Below are 15,999 nucleotides of genomic sequence, written 5' to 3' on the forward strand. Positions count from 1 at the left end.
GGGGGGGGGGGGGGGGGGGGGGCACGCAGAGCAGCGCGCAACACCCAGACAGACCCAGGCAGCAGGACAGGATTGACAAACGCAAGCCAGAATATCCGATGCCCACCAGCAGCAAATCAAGACCAGCAAGAAGCTGCAACCAGCAGCGCACGCAGGGGCCAGCGCTGCTGGTTGTAGCTAAAAAATATTATTCTGCCAAACAGAATTCCCTGGCCTTCACTGTTTTATTGAAGGAAATTATTTTTGAGGTGTGACTACATTAGAAAAGATTAGCTTCAGAGTCAGTGATGTGCTTGAAATGTTTAATTTCACAAAAGGCCAATTATCTCAGCTTCTAGAAAAAAATTGCTGTTTTTGGATGAATCAAGCTATCTTCTCCGGCTCATAACTAAAGAACGGAAAATGGGATCAATAAACTTTTTTTTTGCAGATGATAGAATAGAGTCTCATCGTTCTTTGTGCGTGTTCAGTGTTTACATAGTAATATCACACAATATTCTGTGGGCCTCGAGAAATCACTGAAAACGCTCTGAAACTCTGGCACTGGGAGCATCCGTTCTCCAAAAGTGGCTGGCACTCAATGAGTTAAGGTGGATTCACTAAGTAGGCCGGCTGCTCAAGAGGTCAGCCCAATTACACAAACTGCAGGCCGTCAAGTTGTTGCAACGTACTGTTTTGTCATTTAACTCAAGAGGGAAAGGTGTACTGTTAGGACCCAACTGAACCTCTGTTAAAAGCAGATTTAAAATGTGTCTTGCCATTAAAGCGCTTAGTTTTAGCATACGAGTGTGTGTGTCTGGTTGAGGATGTGTGGGCATATAACGAGGAAGTGGTTGAATGTAGAACCTCCAACAAAATCAGAGTGGATAGGGCTTGTAAAGGAAATTTACAACATGGAAACTTTAAGTCTGACCTTTTCTTTGAGACTATGCATGGACAAATTTGTCAACCACTGGATGAGATGGTCTCTGTATCTGGGTAGATCAAGGGATCTCTGTGAGGGGTAACCTATAGTTGATCCATTCACTCTGTATACTGTGTTTTTTTTGTGTGTTTTTTTCCTCTCCCGTTCTCTCCATGTGATAATCCCCATGGGATGTGATTTTTGAATGTCTCATATGCAACCCACAGCAATTCTGTAAACTAGATGTGAAGAAGATGGAAGTGCTCCTTCAGGACCTATTATTATTGTATTTGAATTTGTATTTGTTCCCTCCACTAATGTCTGTCTCTGTCATGTGTACTGTACATGTATGTCTGTTCCTTTGCATTTAAAAATGGAAAAATTGAATAAAAACAAAGTATGAAAAAAAAGAGAGAATGTGTGGGCATAATGCATGTGCTCTCTTTCTACTAATAATGGCTAATAATGGCTAATAATGGCTGCATAACGGCTAATAATGGCTGCATTTAAAAAATAGCATACAGCAGAGTGCTTTGGAAAAATGTGCATCTTAAAATGAAGTGCTTTCTCAGCCAACAAACCTCCTTTTCTCTTGATAGAAGTGAGCTCCCACTCTGTCTGTCTGTCTGTCTCTCTGCCTGCCTGCCTGTCTTTCTATCTATCGATCCATCGTTCGCAATGCAAACTTTGCATGTCGTTGGGCAGTGAATGTGTGTGCCCTCAGTCTGGATTTGAGTGTGTGCATTTGCTCATGTGTGGCGCTTCCATAGACAGCTGGTCAGGATCGCATCACACTTCACGAGACATACTGGTGTTGAACTGCTCGTGAGACCAATGATTGAACATGAGTCTGCCTGCTCTGGATTAAAACTAAAGCTTTGTTTTCGCGGTCTACTCGTTTCTTTTGAGCACTCTTGCATTTCTCAGAGTCTCGCCTCTCCGTCCGTGTGTCACTCTCCCGTAGCCGATATTTTTTTCCCCATGATGGCGAAGGCTAGGCAAAGGCCCCTATCTGCCTCTGATTGGCCTAGTGTCAAACGTTCATCCAATCACATTCGCTTGGCTATCCTGCTTCTCTTTCGACAGTCTGTGCTCAGTGGGTCAGACAGACAGCCGTTTCGCTTGCTAAGCACCGTTCCGCACAAACATAGATCGGCCTGCGCAAACCCTTCCGGGATTACTCCCCCTTTATAAATTGAAAATGTGCGGGATTCCCGCAATCCCGTGCAGAATTTTAAGCCCTGGTACAAGGCTAGTGATTTTTATTGTGGGATTATGTGAAGCACACCAAGTTTCGTTGTGTATTCAAATAAAGTTTGACAAGATTTAAACATGCTTGGAAGCTATTTCCACAAAATGCTTTTGCAAACGCAAAGTAAATGAAGAAAAATGGGCATAGGGTTCAAAGTTTACTAGACAAAAAGAAGGAAAAAGGAAGAAGCTCTACAGACAAAAAAAAGTAATCCAAAGTCAACACCTTGCCAACTAAGTATGCCAATTATGGAGAACATATGGCAACGACTCCTTTTTTATTTGAATGTGGCATATTTTCCTTTCACAGTGGATGATGGTCTGTGTGGACTTGAGACTCAAATACACAAACATAAAAGAAGTAGATGCGCATAAAAAGTCTAGTGGCTGACTTACAATGAGCTGCTTGAGGCCGATGAAGGACTGCTCTACGGAGTTGGCGGTGAGGACCTGTCGCTTCATGGATGCCTGCTCTCCCAGGAAACGCACCATCAGGTCTTTCACAGCATCGCCCTGCAACCACACACGCGCACGCACGCAAACACACACACACCCATTCAGCACAATGCGAAAGGACACTTTGCTCCACAGTGCCTTACAGTACCAGTGCATACCAGCTGTGACTTATCCGGTGAGCTACACAGAACGAATGGGGGTCAATGACGGTCAATCCCGTTTGTCACCATGAGTGGCTGGGTGATTAGGAATTATTATCACATATTGTTCCGCCTGACAAGCGGTGAAAACCTGTGGCCTGCAACGTAACGTCCAAACAATAAACTCAATAAAGTGAGCCGGGGCAGAGTTCTAAGCAACAAAATCAGACTCCAAAACAAAATAAAGATATTTTTTTAATCCTTGATCCAGCCTTTGAGTGGGTCTACGGTAATTGGTTCGCTGGAAATGGGCTCTTAGCGGGTGAAAGCACCAGGGTCGAGGGAAAAACCTTGATTTTTATTCCGAGCAGGACATCAGTATTATTCAATCAAAGATTCAAACACATTCAAATAATAATGAATAAGATCTGAGCTAGGAGGTAGACACGGCACACACACTACATTCCTTCTGGTGAATAACAACATTGATGTTTAATCAGTGCTGTTACGCTGGCTAGATGTTCGTGCTGAGGGTGCTCACAGAATGTTTAATGAGGAAAAGCACATGCTGTGGGAGCAGGGAGCCAGTGGATGTGTGTGTTTGAAGACACGTTTCAACGCAGTGGCTAATGTTGCAGTACTGAGTCTAGTGACCAGACCAAACACACATTAAAGCCAATCTACTGCCAGCAAAAGCACAAATTAGTGGGTTAATCACTTCGGATGTAATTGTCAGATAATATAATGGTTCAAATTAATGGTTCAAATTTTTTTATTTTATTTTTATTTTGCCTTTATTTATACAGGGAAGGCTCTTGAGAGCAAGCTCTCATTTTCAAGAGCGCCCTGTTACAATGAACATATACAAGGGGTTACAGACAGACAACCCCTTGTCAGGCATTCCTGAGATATGGTGTTAACAAGCTTGAAAATGGCGTTCGAGAGGTCACAGTGACTAGGGATGGGCATTTCTAGCAAAAACACTATTCGAAATTCGCTGGCCAAAGTCGACTTTTAATCGAAATTCGAGAAGAAAAAAAATGTAAAAAAAAAAAAAAAAAAAAAATTGTGAGTGAAATGTTGCATTGTCTCCCCTGATTCTAAATCTAAGGCTTTATTAATTAATAGAAAAAGCTTCTGCTGTGGATTTTTAGCTCAAACAAGCATTGCACCACTGAAGTAAAGAACATGTTACATGACATTGACATTTTCGAAAATAAAGAACAGTTTTGACAATCATGAGTGGTTCATTAAATATTTAGTAGGCTCAGGTCTGAGTGCCAAAGGGGTGCCAAAGTCACCCCCTCTCCCTCTTCATGGGATTTCATCCGCCATTCATTTTTCCATAAACCTTGCTTAAAATGCTTATAAAAATTGTTTTACTTGCTCAAACCATTCGACTATACTTAGAATCAGGGGAGACAATGCAACATTTCACAAAAAAACAAAAAACAAAAACATTTTTTTTTCGAATTTCGACTTTCAATAATAAAAGTCGACCTTGATAATAACAACGATTATTCGAAAATTCGAAATTCGATGCCCATCCCTAACAGTGACCTTGACCTTTGATCACCAAAATGTAATCCGTTCATCCTTGCGCCAAAGTCAATGTTTGAGCCAAATTGGAAGAAATTCCATCAAGCCGTTCTTGAGATATCGCTTTAACGAACTTGGGAATGGCATTCATGAGGTCACAGTAGGGGTGTCACGATACACTCAGTTCACGATACGATACGTATCACGATACTGGGTTCACGATAACGATACGATACGATACGATTTTAACAATATTTTTTTAAACTTGAATAATGACAATATATGACTGGAAAAGTAGTATTTTATTTGAAATGCACAAATACAAAACATGCTGTTGTGGGAAATTGTTATTACAATAACAACTAGAAAAAACATGAGATTGGAGATAAGGCTTATCTTGAAATAGAATGAGTTACACCGTCACTTAGATTTACTTTGAACTAAAAGGTTTCTCAGCAGTATAAATTCTCATTATGCATCTTCAGTTTTTCTTCAAACTCAAACAACAAGACTTTTCTTAGTCTATTTTTTATGCATCTTCAGTTTTTCCTGTCAAGTAAACAGTTTTGCCAGAAACTCAATTGAATGGTTTCTCTCCTGTATAACTTCTCATGTGTCTCTTCAGAGACTTGTTCAACTGAACTACTTTCCACACATTGAACTTCAACAAACAAAGACGTTTCTTTGTCTACTTTTGAAAAAAAAAAAAAAAAAAATGTTTTTTTTTTTTTTTTCACGATATGAGATTTCATCTCAACGATACATATCGTGACGTTTTACTATCGCGAAATTTCGTGGGACGATATATTGTGACACCCCTAGGTCACAGTGACCTTGACTTTTGACCACCAAAATCTAATCAGTTCATGCTCAAGTCCAAGGCGATGTTTGAGGCAAATTATATGAAATTCCGTCAAGGCATTTCTGAGATATTGCGTTAACAAGCTTGAAAATGGCGTTCGAGAGGTCACAGTGACCTTGGCCTTTGACCACCAAAATCGAATCAGTTCATCCTTGAGTCCAAGTCGATGTTTGAGGCAAATTTGATGAAATTCCGTCAAGGCATTCCTGAGATATCGCATTAACTAGCTTGAAAATGGTGTTCGAGAGGTAACAGTGACCTTGACCTTTGACCACCAAAATCTAATCAGATCATCCTTGAGTCTAAGTCAATGTTTGAGGCAAATTGATGAAATTCCGTCAAGGCATTCCTCAGATACCGCGTTAACGAACATCGGACGGACATACGTACGGACGGACAACCCGGATCCATAAAAAGTGCTCTGAGAATGCATTATTTGGCCTTGGTACAGTACTGTTTATGGTCAGATGTGGGCCTTGAACATTTTTGAGATTTTCAGGTGGACCTTGACTCGGAAAAGGTTGGGAACGGCTGCACTAGGCAATATGGACAAAATTATGATCATGGTAAACATAAGAAATTATTTCAAAATCGGTATTGAACGATATTTAGTCAAATATACATGCATTGAGCTGCATTGTAATAAATAAAGTAAGATAAAACTGTAAAAATTTCAAATTATATTCCCCAATATCATTTGATTCAAATCTTATTTTGTGAGAGATCGTAATTAATTAAAATATCTGGGGCGCGTCTGGGTAGTGTAGAGGTAAAAAGGAACTCGCCCACCACTGCGGAGACCCGGGTTCAATTCCCGGCAGTGGCACTTCTGGCTTGGTCAGACGTTCCTACAGACACAATTGGCCGTGTTTGTGTCTGCGGGTGGGAAGCCGGTGGGGTATGTGTCCTGGGCACTGCACTAGTGCCTCCTCTGGTTGGTCGGTCACCTGTTTGGGGGGGAGGGGAACTGGGGGAATAGAGTTATCCTCCCACACGCTACGTCCTGTCAGGTGAAAAGAAGCAGCTAGTGTGCTAGTCTCTGCCCAGATCAGCAGAAGGGGTGAGGCAACGACCGGGACAGCAGGGGAATTGGCCAAGGACAATTTGGGAGAAAATGGGAGAACAATCTATCTAATATTTGCACTTTGTCATTATTCTGACAAGACATGAAATGTGTATGCCTCTCTACAAGTGCATTTGTCTCTTTTATTCTTTTTTACTCTTTTACTCTTTTATACCTACATGTTTTTATACTTTGTCAGTGTGATTTGTTATGTATGTGTTATGTTTTTAAGCTCCTTGCACCCCAATTCCAATGCAGTTGAATGCAAATGGCAAATAAAATGATTGGCGCTGACTCTGAATATGTAAATATATATATTTTTTAATTCTTATTTTCTTTTTAATAAATTATTAATCAATTGTTTTATTTTCTTTGGATCGACTAATCGATCAATCAACAAGGCTAATTGTACAAATCTGGAAGTATTCAATGACACATTTAAAAAATGTTAATTAAAAATCCAGCCACAAAATCCCTTTCTCTTGTAAATGCCAGGAGAAATTGCACTCTGTTCCAACAAGACACTTTGTAGATACAGGCCAGGGTTTTTACTAAGGAACACAGTATCATTCTGCTGCCAAAGCGCTCGTCCTACCTGCAGGTTGTCGAACTTGAGGCCGGGCATGGTCAGTCTGTTGGTCTCTATGTAGACCGGGCTGTACTGCTGGGTGGCCACAGAGATCAGCATCTTCCTGGTCTCCTCGGATGGCAACCAGGCATCGTGACGCCGATCCACCTCGCTCAGGCTCAGCGCCGTGGCGAACGGGTCGTCGCTGCCCAAGAACACGGCCTGCAGCTGGTTGAAGGGCTGCGGCTGAGTGACCGGGGCCACGGCAGGGGGCGCTTGGGGTGCTGGAGCTTGGGTTGGAGCGGGGGCTGAATGGGGCGGAGAAGGCTGGGCCTTGGGGGTGGCTTCGGCGGGGGCAAAAAAGGAGCTGGGAGTGGGAGCACCGGACTCTAGCGGCCCTCCAGGGGTGGAGAGGGAAGAGGAGGTGGAGGAGAGCTGGCGTTCAGGGGTGGGAGTGATGGGTGCGGGGCCGGGAGGGGCCTCAGCATTGGGGTTGGAAACGGAGATGAAGGAGGAGGGCGTGGTGAATGAATCGAAGAAGTCGGAGGCCGGATTGACCTGCCCGCTGTCGGTGAAGAACTTGCTGAGGCTGGGGCTGGGCTGGCACACGAGCGGAGGGGTCAGCTTGCTGGGGGTCCCCGCCTCGTCGTGTGCCCCGCCGCTCCCCATGCTGAAGCTGGGGGACTTGATGAGAGTGGGCTGGAAGCCGTCAGGCACCAGGGATTGAGGCTGGGTGCCCTGGCTGAATATGGTGCACACTGGCACGGGCTCCTCTTTAGGGCCAGCCCCCTTGGCACCCTGCAGAGCTGGTTCCACACTCACAAGATGAGATGGGCTCGGTGTGTCGCCTTGAGGTGCTGCTGAAACAGAGACTGTGATTCGCTCACCTGTGACTCTCTGCTCCTTTGCGTCCTCCTGCTCAAACATTTCCTTCTCCTGCTCCTCCACTGACACTGTGATCTCAGCTGCATTCTGTCCAATTTGAGATTTTCCCGCCATGTCAGCCGAGTCCTCTCCTGCAACCTCCGCCTCCTCTCCTCCATCCAGCAGGGAGTCAATGGGAGCCACGTCATCTTCCTCGCTGTTGTTAGGTGAGTCTGAAATCATGACGCTCTCCATCATCTGGTCGTTGAGCTTGTCCAGCAGGCTCTCCGAGGGCGTGGCGCTGCTGTCCTCCTGGGGGGTGACAAACTCTGTCCCCAAGTCGATGCTGTCTTCCTGGAGGAGAACACAGTCTATGGCGGGGGGCAGGCTGGAGGCCGGCTCCAGAGGGGCTGGAGCTGGGGTTTCCACGGTGACATCCTCCACTGTGATATCCAGGGTAACTGGCCGCTGGGCAGGAGCCTCGCCACTATCCATCTCACTGCTGCTGCCAATACAATTAAGCAATAAATGGCATCAATAGTCTTTCAATATACAACGTGTAGTGGTGCCTGGAGAAGTGGGTATACTCTTAACGGTGAAAACACACCGCACGCGTCTCCTGCACGTAAGCTGCGCGGCGCGACCATTTGCGACCTTGTGCGCAGCCAGTTTTCATTAGGACACCATGTTAACAGATCTGTCAGTCCACACCAAATTGCGCGCAGCGCGCCGCTCAGCTCAGCTCAGCGGCCATTCAGGCCAGCCTGGACTTCTATTTTCCTGCGCGGCCGTCTGCGCCCGTGAGCGACTCTGTCAAGCTGAACAGATCAGATAAGGGCAGACAGGAACTCCGAAACCGGACATTCGTCAAATAAAACCAATTTCAAAGTAAAATAATGTTTATTTACGTTGTTGATTGCCCCTTTGGAAGTGTGAAAAGAGAGAAAGAGCAGTGGGAGAGGGGGAGCGGCTTCTAGGGGCTCGTTGCCTGCGGAGCAACAAGTAGAGAGCTAGGACTCGCCTTCTCTCTACAACAGCACGCACTGGGAAAACGGGAGGAGAACAGACAAATATGATGCAATTGCATTTTATAACGAAGGTAGCCATTAACTGTTATCCCAAACATATTACTTTAGATTAGAAGAAAGTAGTGCCCTGTGCACAGCTGTGCTGCTAGTCCCGGGTGCAGCTGGAGCAGGAACAGCAGAAATAGCAGTAGAAAGGAAATCCAGCGCACACCAGGTTGTCAGAATAGACTTCTTTTATTTAAGTTGCATAAATATGGCGAACAACGCGTTTCGCTGTTGCTTCATCAGGTTCACTTTACAAATGAATGGCACAGGGGTGGGTTTAAAAAGGCTGTACCATCAATTATCAATTATCAACAGGTGAGTAACATTACAGATCATGTGACAGCATGATTTGCAGACCATGTGACAGCAAGAGAATGCAGTTCATACATGTTTCAAAAGACAAGTACATCAAGTTAAATATAGCAATATCAAGTGTCACAATTACATAGATTAGAAAATAGAATTTTTTTAAAAAAATATGTGGAAGAATTTCAAAAGGACATGGTCAGACACATTTATTTACCTAGGACAGGCTCCAGAATGGTCACCATGAAACCACAGAACAGCTTATGCATCTAGTGCAATACCTCAACTCTTTTTATATATATGGGGGGGGGGGGGGGGGTCCGTGCCAGGGAGATATAGTGCCTCATCTCACTCTCCCTATACAAGGCATCACCTGCAGGTAGAAAACATAAAGTTAATACATCATAAAAATGAACTCAGATCAAGTATTTCATTCAAACCATTGGGCTCAACTGTGTTTAAGGTGTGTATCCAATATGCTTCCCTCCTAAGTAATTGGTTGATGATATTTCCCTTTCTTGGATTGGGTAAGACTCTCTCAATGCCTATAAATTTCATAGAGGCTGCAGAGCCATGATTTCTATCTTTGTAGTGGCGAGCAATTGCATAATCCATGTTGCTATTTCTTATAGCTGCCTTGTGTTCTGCAATTCTTAATTTAAGATTGCGTTTAGTTTGACCGACATATATGAGACCACAAGGACATTTAAGCATGTAGACTACATGTGTCGTCATGCAGTTGATGAATTCTTTTATGTTGTATTTTTCTCCTGTGTGTGGGTGGTTAAAATGTTTTGTATTAAAGGTGTTAGAGCAATGTATGCATCGACCACACTTGTGATTTCCATGGACTTCCTGGGAGAGCCAGTTGGTTTTTACTACAGGTTCTCTATACATGGATTTAACTATAGAGTCACTGATATTTCTACCCCTTTTGTAACAAAAACGGGGCAAAGAGGCAGCAAGATGCTTGAGGCTAGGGTCACAATCCAAGATTCTCCAATGTTTTCTTAAGATGTTCTTGACTTCTCCTGAGACATTATTATACTCTGACACAAAGGTGACTTTATTGTCTATGTTTTTCTGAGGAGGGTACAGTAGTTGTTTTCTTTCTAGGGTTCTGGTTTTGTTAACAGCTACATCTAGAGATCTGTTGCTATACCCTCTGTCTTTGAAGCGTCTCCACATCTCTTGAGCTTTTAATTCAAAGTCAGATTCTCTGTTGCATATACGCTTCAGTCTAATAAATTGGCCATAAGGGATGTTGTCAATCATCTTTTTCGGATGGTCACTTTGTGCATGAAGAATGGTATTCCTGTCTGTCTTTTTGCGAAAAATGGAAGTATCCAATTCTCTCTCTACATTGATAGAAATCAACAGGTCTAAGAAATTAATTCTTTCTTTGTCATACTCCATGGTGAACTTCAAGGAGGGGTGAGTATTATTGATATACCCACAAAATTTATGGAGATCTTCTTCAGAACCTGTGTAACACATAAAGATATCATCAATAAATCTCTTAAAAAACAAAATTTCATGGCTGAAAGGGTTGTTATTAAAAACATATTTTTCTTCCCAAAATCCCATGAAGAGATTGGCATAGTTTGGTGCAAATGGCGACCCCATGCTAGTTCCTTGGCATTGCAAATAATGCTTCTTACCAAACATAAAGTAGTTACAATTCAAAATGAATTTAGTTAAAATCAACAGAAATTCAACTGGTTTTTCTTCTTTCTGTGGTTCTAGGAAGTGATGCATAGCTTCAATACCATCATTATGTGGAATATTTGTATATAAGCTTTCTACATCAAATGTCACCAAGAATGATCCATCAGGTATTTTTACATTTGACAAAAGTCTTATGACTTCTCTTGTATCAGATATATAAGACGGCAATGTTTTCACCACATCTTTAATAAAGAAATCTACAAATTGACTAAGTGGTTCAGACAATGAGCCATTACTAGATACAATAGGCCTTCCTGGAGGATTCACAAGCCTTTTATGGATCTTTGGAAGTAAATACAGGACAGGCGTGGTAGGGTGTTCCACCTTTAAAAATTCAAATTGTTTTTTTGTTATCCAATTCAAATGTAATGCTCTATCTAGTATACCATCTCTTTCATTCATAAAACGTTCAGTGGGATCGCATGGTACCAAATCATAAAATTCGCCATTGTTTAATTGTCTTTCAGCCTCAGTGACATAATCAGTAGTATTCTGCAGCACAACAGCGCCTCCTTTGTCCGCTCTTTTGATTATAATTTTAGGGTTAGACTGCAATTCTGTAATGGCTCTTCTTTCCAAGACACTGATGTTATGTTTACTGGGCATAGGTTTTGCTTTAATGGCATTTCCAATGTCTCTTTCAACCAGTTTACAGAAAGTGTTCAAAGTAGGGTTAGGGGTGCCTGGTGGCATAAAGGTTGATTTCTTCTTAAATTTACTAAGGCTATCCCCCTCTGCAGCAAATTGAGTGGAATTCCGAAAGAAATGCTTCAAATGAAGTTGTCTGAAAAATTTGTAGCAGTCTACCTTTAGCTTGAAGGCATTCACTTTATTTGTGGGTACAAAAGACAGTCCCCGATTTAGAACATTCTGTTGTTGGGGTGTGAGTGTATGGTCAGATATATTAATTACCGCTTGTTCAGGCTGCGTGTTGTCATCCTGTGGGGGATGTAGGTGTAGTTTCCTCTTCCTCTTCCCCCTCCTCGTCCTCTTCCTCTTTGGAAGGGTAGCGGTGGATGTCCTGTTGCTCCTAAAAAACGCTCATCAGTTGAAGATTCACTGGTTCTGCCTTGGTCGCTCATCTCTTGGTCACTCGTCCCGTTGATCAGATGGTATCTGCGGCCTCGTCGCTCTCTCCTGGGTTGGTTGGAGCGGTGCATCTTCTTGTCCCTCTGGTCGTTCATCCAGGTGTATACCTTTCCATTCTTATAGTCTTCTGCATCTCGTTCATATTTTTTGATCTTATATGCTTTCAGTGCACTTTCAAAACTCGACAATTCTTCTTTTAATGTTATCTCTAGTTTTGATAAATTGTCTGCATCAGTGCAACTTTTTCTTCTATTTTCTAATCTATGTAATTGTGACACTTGATATTGCTATATTTAACTTGATGTACTTGTCTTTTGAAACATGTATGAACTGCATTCTCTTGCTGTCACATGGTCTGCAAATCATGCTGTCACATGATCTGTAATGTTACTCACCTGTTGATAATTGATGGTACAGCCTTTTTAAACCCACCCCTGTGCCATTCATTTGTAAAGCGAACCTGATGAAGCAACAGCGAAACGCGTTGTTCGCCATATTTATGCAACTTAAATAAAAGAAGTCTATTCTGACAACCTGGTGTGCGCTGGATTTCCTTTCTACTGCTATTTCTGCTGTTCCTGCTCCAGCTGCACCCGGGACTAGCAGCACAGCTGTGCACAGGGCACTACTTTCTTCTATACTACGGATCTGAAGTCCCGCAGGACGCCCTTCAGCCCTTGACTGCACGCTCGTATTGCCCCAAGAAAGATGACCGATAAAAACCAAGAGGTGATGCCTGGACACTCTAAAGATTATCACGCTCAGATGATGCAGTGCCTATCCTTCAGTGAAGACGAAGCACACAGTATAATCTCCAAACAATCACTCTTTGATGGTCATCAACCCACAGGAGAAACAACGGTAAATGACCTTACATCAAAATTGAACTATCTGACAAAGAAGGAGATACGCCTGAAATGGCACAATATAGCATTATCTGAATATTGGCGTGCAAAACAAATCCCTAGAGGATTAAGAATTGATAAGAAACCAACTCTAGGCAACACAAAGTCTGAATTCCTACAGAGATGGGAGCAAGTTTTGAATAAGTGCTCGTTAGATTTGATGTTGTTGATAATTGAACAGACAAAACAAGAAGCAACAGAGACAGACATTGAAATACAGAAAATCAAAGATGAATTCAAAAGTTGCACTGATGCAGACAATTTATCAAAACTAGAGATAACATTAAAAGAAGAATTGTCGAGTTTTGAAAGTGCACTGAAAGCATATAAGATCAAAAAATATGAACGAGATGCAGAAGACTATAAGAATGGAAAGGTATACACCTGGATGAATGACCAGAGGGACAAGAAGATGCACCGCTCCAACCAACCCAGGAGAGAGCGACGAGGCCGCAGATACCATCTGATCAACGGGACGAGTGACCAAGAGATGAGCGACCAAGGCAGAACCAGTGAATCTTCAACTGATGAGCGTTTTTTAGGAGCAACAGGACATCCACCGCTACCCTTCCAAAGAGGAAGAGGACGAGGAGGGGGAAGAGGAAGAGGAAACTACACCTACATCCCCCACAGGATGACAACACGCAGCCTGAACAAGCGGTAATTAATATATCTGACCATACACTCACACCCCAACAACAGAATGTTCTAAATCGGGGACTGTCTTTTGTACCCACAAATAAAGTGAATGCCTTCAAGCTAAAGGTAGACTGCTACAAATTTTTCAGACAACTTCATTTGAAGCATTTCTTTCGGAATTCCACTCAATTTGCTGCAGAGGGGGATAGCCTTAGTAAATTTAAGAAGAAATCAACCTTTATGCCACCAGGCGCCCCTAACCCTACTTTGAACACTTTCTGTAAACTGGTTGAAAGAGACATTGGAAATGCCATTAAAGCAAAACCTATGCCCAGTAAACATAACATCAGTGTCTTGGAAAGAAGAGCCATTACAGAATTGCAGTCTAACCCTAAAATTATAATCAAAAGAGCGGACAAAGGAGGCGCTGTTGTGCTGCAGAATACTACTGATTATGTCACTGAGGCTGAAAGACAATTAAACAATGGCGAATTTTATGATTTGGTACCATGCGATCCCACTGAACGTTTTATGAATGAAAGAGATGGTATACTAGATAGAGCATTACATTTGAATTGGATAACAAAAAAACAATTTGAATTTTTAAAGGTGGAACACCCTACCACGCCTGTCCTGTATTTACTTCCAAAGATCCATAAAAGGCTTGTGAATCCTCCAGGAAGGCCTATTGTATCTAGTAATGGCTCATTGTCTGAACCACTTAGTCAATTTGTAGATTTCTTTATTAAAGATGTGGTGAAAACATTGCCGTCTTATATATCTGATACAAGAGAAGTCATAAGACTTTTGTCAAATGTAAAAATACCTGATGGATCATTCTTGGTGACATTTGATGTAGAAAGCTTATATACAAATATTCCACATAATGATGGTATTGAAGCTATGCATCACTTCCTAGAACCACAGAAAGAAGAAAAACCAGTTGAATTTCTGTTGATTTTAACTAAATTCATTTTGAATTGTAACTACTTTATGTTTGGTAAGAAGCATTATTTGCAATGCCAAGGAACTAGCATGGGGTCGCCATTTGCACCAAACTATGCCAATCTCTTCATGGGATTTTGGGAAGAAAAATATGTTTTTAATAACAACCCTTTCAGCCATGAAATTTTGTTTTTTAAGAGATTTATTGATGATATCTTTATGTGTTACACAGGTTCTGAAGAAGATCTCCATAAATTTTGTGGGTATATCAATAATACTCACCCCTCCTTGAAGTTCACCATGGAGTATGACAAAGAAAGAATTAATTTCTTAGACCTGTTGATTTCTATAAAGGTAGAGAGAGAATTGGATACTTCCATTTTTCGCAAAAAGACAGACAGGAATACCATTCTTCATGCACAAAGTGACCATCCGAAAAAGATGATTGACAACATCCCTTATGGCCAATTTATTAGACTGAAGCGTATATGCAACAGAGAATCTGACTTTGAATTAAAAGCTCAAGAGATGTGGAGACGCTTCAAAGACAGAGGGTATAGCAACAGATCTCTAGATGTAGCTGTTAACAAAACCAGAACCCTAGAAAGAAAACAACTACTGTACCCTCCTCAGAAAAACATAGACAATAAAGTCACCTTTGTGTCAGAGTATAATAATGTCTCAGGAGAAGTCAAGAACATCTTAAGAAAACATTGGAGAATCTTGGATTGTGACCCTAGCCTCAAGCATCTTGCTGCCTCTTTGCCCCGTTTTTGTTACAAAAGGGGTAGAAATATCAGTGACTCTATAGTTAAATCCATGTATAGAGAACCTGTAGTAAAAACCAACTGGCTCTCCCAGGAAGTCCATGGAAATCACAAGTGTAGTCGATGCATACATTGCTCTAACACCTTTAATACAAAACATTTTAACCACCCACACACAGGAGAAAAATACAACATAAAAGAATTCATCAACTGCATGACGACACATGTAGTCTACATGCTTAAATGTCCTTGTGGTCTCATATATGTCGGTCAAACTAAACGCAATCTTAAATTAAGAATTGCAGAACACAAGGCAGCTATAAGAAATAGCAACATGGATTATGCAATTGCTCGCCACTACAAAGATAGAAATCATGGCTCTGCAGCCTCTATGAAATTTATAGGCATTGAGAGAGTCTTACCCAATCCAAGAAAGGGAAATATCATCAACCAATTACTTAGGAGGGAAGCATATTGGATACACACCTTAAACACAGTTGAGCCCAATGGTTTGAATGAAATACTTGATCTGAGTTCATTTTTATGATGTATTAACTTTATGTTTTCTACCTGCAGGTGATGCCTTGTATAGGGAGAGTGAGATGAGGCACTATATCTCCCTGGCACGGACCCCCCCCCCCCCCCCCCCCATATATATAAAAAGAGTTGAGGTATTGCACTAGATGCATAAGCTGTTCTGTGGTTTCATGGTGACCATTCTGGAGCCTGTCCTAGGTAAATAAATGTGTCTGACCATGTCCTTTTGAAATTCTTCCACATATTTTTTTAAAAAAATTCTATTTTCTAATCTATGTAATTGTGACACTTGATATTGCTATATTTAACTTGATGTACTTGTCTTTTGAAACATGTATGAACTGCATTCTCTTGCTGTCACAT

At 41.9% G+C, this 15,999-nt stretch overlaps 1 protein-coding gene across 2 annotated transcripts in view; it reads right to left on the bottom strand.

The window, feature by feature from the left end:
• The window catches only part of trappc12 (trafficking protein particle complex subunit 12), a 71,310-nt gene that overhangs the window by 50,695 nt on the left and 4,616 nt on the right, over nt 1–15,999 (bottom strand). The window contains exons 2-3 of one of the 2 annotated variants that reach the window (XM_083634357.1): nt 6,811–8,149; nt 2,552–2,668 (exon numbers count right to left, since the gene is read on the bottom strand). In XM_083634357.1, the coding sequence (XP_083490483.1) occupies nt 2,552–2,668; nt 6,811–8,142 (1,449 nt within the window). In that variant the 5' untranslated portion in view covers nt 8,143–8,149. Of the gene's footprint in view, nt 1–2,551; nt 2,669–6,810; nt 8,153–15,999 lie in introns of both variants that reach the window. The other variant, XM_083634356.1, reaches the window with a different exon arrangement.

The sequence above is a fragment of the Poromitra crassiceps genome (genome assembly GCF_964638095.1).
Source record: "Poromitra crassiceps genome assembly, chromosome: 3".
Lineage (NCBI taxonomy): Eukaryota > Metazoa > Chordata > Actinopteri > Beryciformes > Melamphaidae > Poromitra > Poromitra crassiceps.